The 4,273-nt window shown below is 35.9% G+C and overlaps 1 protein-coding gene across 6 annotated transcripts in view; it reads right to left on the bottom strand.

Annotated features, from left to right (window-relative positions):
• The window catches only part of LOC106877443 (glutamic acid-rich protein), a 121,707-nt gene that overhangs the window by 16,085 nt on the left and 101,349 nt on the right, over nucleotides 1-4,273 (bottom strand). For all 6 annotated transcript variants that reach the window (XM_052974307.1, XM_052974303.1, XM_052974304.1 and 3 more), the window contains one exon: nucleotides 1,741-2,871. In XM_052974307.1, coding sequence (XP_052830267.1) covers nucleotides 1,741-2,871 — 1,131 coding nt within the window. The remainder of the gene's footprint in view (nucleotides 1-1,740; nucleotides 2,872-4,273) is intronic.

Raw genomic sequence — 4,273 nt, 5'->3', positions numbered from 1 at the left:
TACACAGACACACACAAACACAGATATGTATATAGATATGTATACATATATGTATATAGATATGATGGGCTTCTTTCAGTTATATATATATATATATATATATATTGTGTGTGTGTTTTTCCACCACCAGCACTTGACAACCGGTGTTGGTGTGTTTATGTCCCCATAACTTAGCAGTTCAGCAAAAGAAACCAATAGATTAAATACATGGCTTTAAAATGTAAGTCCTGGGAGTCGATTTGTCTTACTGAAACCTCTTCAAGGTGGTGTCCCAACATGGCCAAGTAAAATGACAAACAAGTAAAAGAATATATACACACACACACACACACATATATATTAATTTTCTTAACTGTTTCCTATTGAAAATTGTGTTTTTATTTTTTCACTGTATAAAGAGCACACTGAATAAATAGTGTGAGTGAGAGCAGTAAAGACATATACTACATATCATTAACATAGGTGCTCCAGCATGGCCACACCATTTGGGCTGGAGCACACAGTAATTGCAGATGTGGCAAAACAGTCATGACCGTAATGAGGACAGATATAATCAGAGTTGGACAACAAATAATGGAAACCATTCTGGAGTAGACACCACAGCTGGTGTGAGGTAGAAGATGATAAGTGTGAAGAAAAAAAGAAAAAATGGGTGTGAAATATTAACGACAACACTTATGTCAGTGACAATGACGAATGAATTTCTGACACCTATTCCAAAAAAATATTGAGATAAAAATCAATTTCTGCTTTATTACAAGGGAATTTCTTGATGGCTACTCTCTGGTGAGTTGTTTTAACTTCCCAGTAATAAACTAATTTCTCAAGCAAGCCAATGAGAAAGCTTCTAAGTGATTGCTCAAAATGTTAGAAATAGCAGCCAAATCTCTTCCCACTCATGCTCTAGTAGTCGTAGGTACACTATACCTGAAAGCAAGACAGGATAGCCTGCTGGATCTGAGCTGACCTACAACTAATTTCCTCACAAGAAGATAGTAAGCAGAATCGGTAAATCAGTCCTAAACAGCACGAGCTAGGATGGAAAGAAACGAAAGCAGTTTGTGCTGAAATGAGTTGTGGGACCACTGCTTCAAGCAGAGACTTTCATCTAAGAAGAAAATATTCTACACTGATGTGAAGCATTAAGCTTCTAACGAAGTAAAAATAATGAGAGTTTGTAATATTCATGCCATTTTCCTTATTAAAGAACTGGAAATTAGTAATGCAAGTGAAAAGAAAACATTTGTAACTGGCTGATGATTCAGATTGGCGAGAACCTTCCAGTGCATGGCGCTGAAATAAAATGCAGAAATAATGCAAAATTATAATTGAAGAATGCAAATAGAGATAGAACCAAATATTAAAAAAGTAAAACATGCTTCTATTGAAGAATGTAAAGTTAAAGCTTAAGATAGCCTGTGAAGGAATAGTATTTTAAACAGCTGCAGTAGAAGTTGTAGTAGCAGTAGTAATAATTTAAGCAGAGGTAGTTTTTCTCATAGTAGCAGCAGCAGCAGTAGTAGTCAGAGTGATAGTTGTACTACAGTAACAAGCATGACTAAACTCGTTAGGATTGTTGTTAACCCAGAATGAGCAAGTCCAATTGAGAAAGACAGCTAGACTGGGTGGCATGTTCAACTACCAATTTAGAGACATCTCAGAATGGTAAAGGGTTGTGAGGATATTTGCTGACAGATGCAAACATACCTAGAATGGGATTCTAGCATGCAAATAACTCACAGAGTCTCCGTCAGAGAATTCTTCCTTGGTAATAATACTTTCATTTGCCTTGACAGATTCTTCTTCAAAAAGTATGGTGTCTCCTGTTTTTGTAGACGTGTCCCCATCTTCAGAAGCAGCAGTGGTATAGTTTTCTGCCTGGTCATGTTCAAGAGGCACAAACTTCACCCCTTCTACACATTCTTCATTATCAATCTGACCATGTTCTCTAGAGTCTTCCCCATCAGACAGATCCACGTCAGTATCCCCAGTCTCCTTTCCCTTAAACGTTGCAGCTACTTCATCTTCATTTTCTGAAGACCCTACTTTGTCCAGTGTTTCCTTTTCAGAATCACTAGATTCTTTGGCTTTTTCATAATCTGAAGTTCTACCAGTCTCCTCCTCTATTGTATTCTCACCCAGTTCTCTATCTGGTGCTTCTTCTTCACTGTCTACCATAGCTCCGTCAAATCTCTCTTCTCTAAGGTCTATCTCTCCTCTAGTGTCATTGACATCACTAAAAGACCCTTCTACAGTTCTATCATTAAAATTCTCACCAGACACTTCCATTGTACAGTTGTCTGCATCACTATCAGATTTATCTACTAAATACTCTTCTATAGCATTATTGTATCCCTCCACTGTATTCTCGTTTCTAGTTCTATCATGCTCCTCAACTATTTCATCATTTGAAACATTATCACACCTCTCCCCTATACTATCATCTATAGACCTATCAGACACCTCTACTATACTATCATCTTCAGCTCTATCAGATCCTACTACAGTACTATCGTGTAAGGCTCTATCAGATCCTTCTTCTACACAATCATCTTCACTTCTATCAGATCTATCATCAAAATGTTTGTTTTCAGTCAAGCTTCTGTTTACTGTCTCACATACTTCTGACTTCAAAATTGCCTCGTTTTCTCCCACTGGAAAACTTTTTTCTGCATCCTCTTCAAAATCACCAGGCTTACTGCCATCTTCAGCTGTTTCTTTGCTATCTTCATCATTACTCATGATGGTCTCAGCATCAGCTAAGTTGACATTTACTTCCTTCCCATCATCATTGTCGTCTAAATTAACATCCAGTTTTCTAACAGTCTCGACGGCTTCAGATTGTTCAACAATTATTTGTTCTTCTTCAGCCTTATATCAACAAAAAGATTAAATATAAATGAGGGAATAAATAAAAATTGTGGTTAAGTAAAATCTGATATCAGAATACAAAGAAAATATTAAATTCATAAAATATTAAAACGATAAATCTTTGGTAGGTTGTTTGATATATCTATGTGTATATATATATATATATATATATATTATATATATAAAATAGCACAATAGTAACGTACACACAAAAAAAAGAACAATGTGTGTGCATATATATATGTATGTATGTGTGTGTGTGTGTGTATATTGATATGTGTATGCATCTACGTGCGTCTGCATAAATAAATAAATAAATATATATATATACATACAACATAAGACATAACATGGACAGCAACACAAACTGAAACACACACAGATATATCAACACATTAAAACAGAACTACACCAATACTCATACAAACAAATTTACAGTAAGACACATACAGACAGACAGCACTACATCAACAAACAAATACATATCACTTTCTTTTTCTTTTTTTCGGTTAACTCTGAAGCTAGATAAATGACACTGTCCATACCACATCCATGTGCGCTGACAGTAGCCTACCCCATCACCTTACCCCGATCTCATCACATCAGCTTCAGTATCCTTTAAGAAACTCATCCTTTCCATGACTACACGCACATGCACACACACACACACACACATAGTGTTCTGCCATCTTCACCCCAGTTAATGGAAATGTCAGAAGAAAGCTGGGACTGAGAACGAAAAATACAGCAATAACATTGTCATTTCTGGAATTTTCGCAAACAATCATGGATGGAATGGATAAATCATGTTCTGAATGTTATTGTACGAAGGGGGCTTGATCCTTAAAGATATGAAAATAGATTTGGGGGGGAAATGGAGAGCAGGAGAGTGGAAAGAAGATGACTCTATATTCAACTAAATAAATAAAACATTATATGTTGTTATAGTTTGAACTTATGTATGAATTGTCTGTCTGAGGTTTTGTGAGTCAGAAAGGCAAACTGACAAACTAGGAAAGATATTAAAACACCCAGTGCAGTTTCCTACAACAATAACAATCTTTTCTTTTGTATATCTACGGCTTTATTAATGTGGAGATATTTATGTTAGTGTTTGCTGAAAACTCTGAAAGAAATGCATCGGTCAATGATGCACTTAAATCACTTGGGTCATCATCATCATCATCATCATTTTAATTATTTGTTCTCTACATTGGTGTGGGTTTGACTGATCTACATTGTAATGTATCACAATTTATTCCAGTCATGAGGACAAGAAACAGGAATGGCTGCAGGGTAGTTAAAATATCTATCTATCTATCTATCTATCATCTAGCTGTCTGTGTCTATCTGTGTGTGTGTGTGTGTGTGTGTGTGTGTGTGTGTGTGTGTGTGTGTGTGT

This window comes from Octopus bimaculoides, chromosome 18 (assembly GCF_001194135.2).
Source record: "Octopus bimaculoides isolate UCB-OBI-ISO-001 chromosome 18, ASM119413v2, whole genome shotgun sequence".
NCBI classification, from domain to species: Eukaryota; Metazoa; Mollusca; class Cephalopoda; order Octopoda; family Octopodidae; genus Octopus; species Octopus bimaculoides.
The sequence above is the reverse complement of the archived record's forward strand: the minus strand, read 5'-3'. Positions and strand labels throughout refer to the sequence as shown.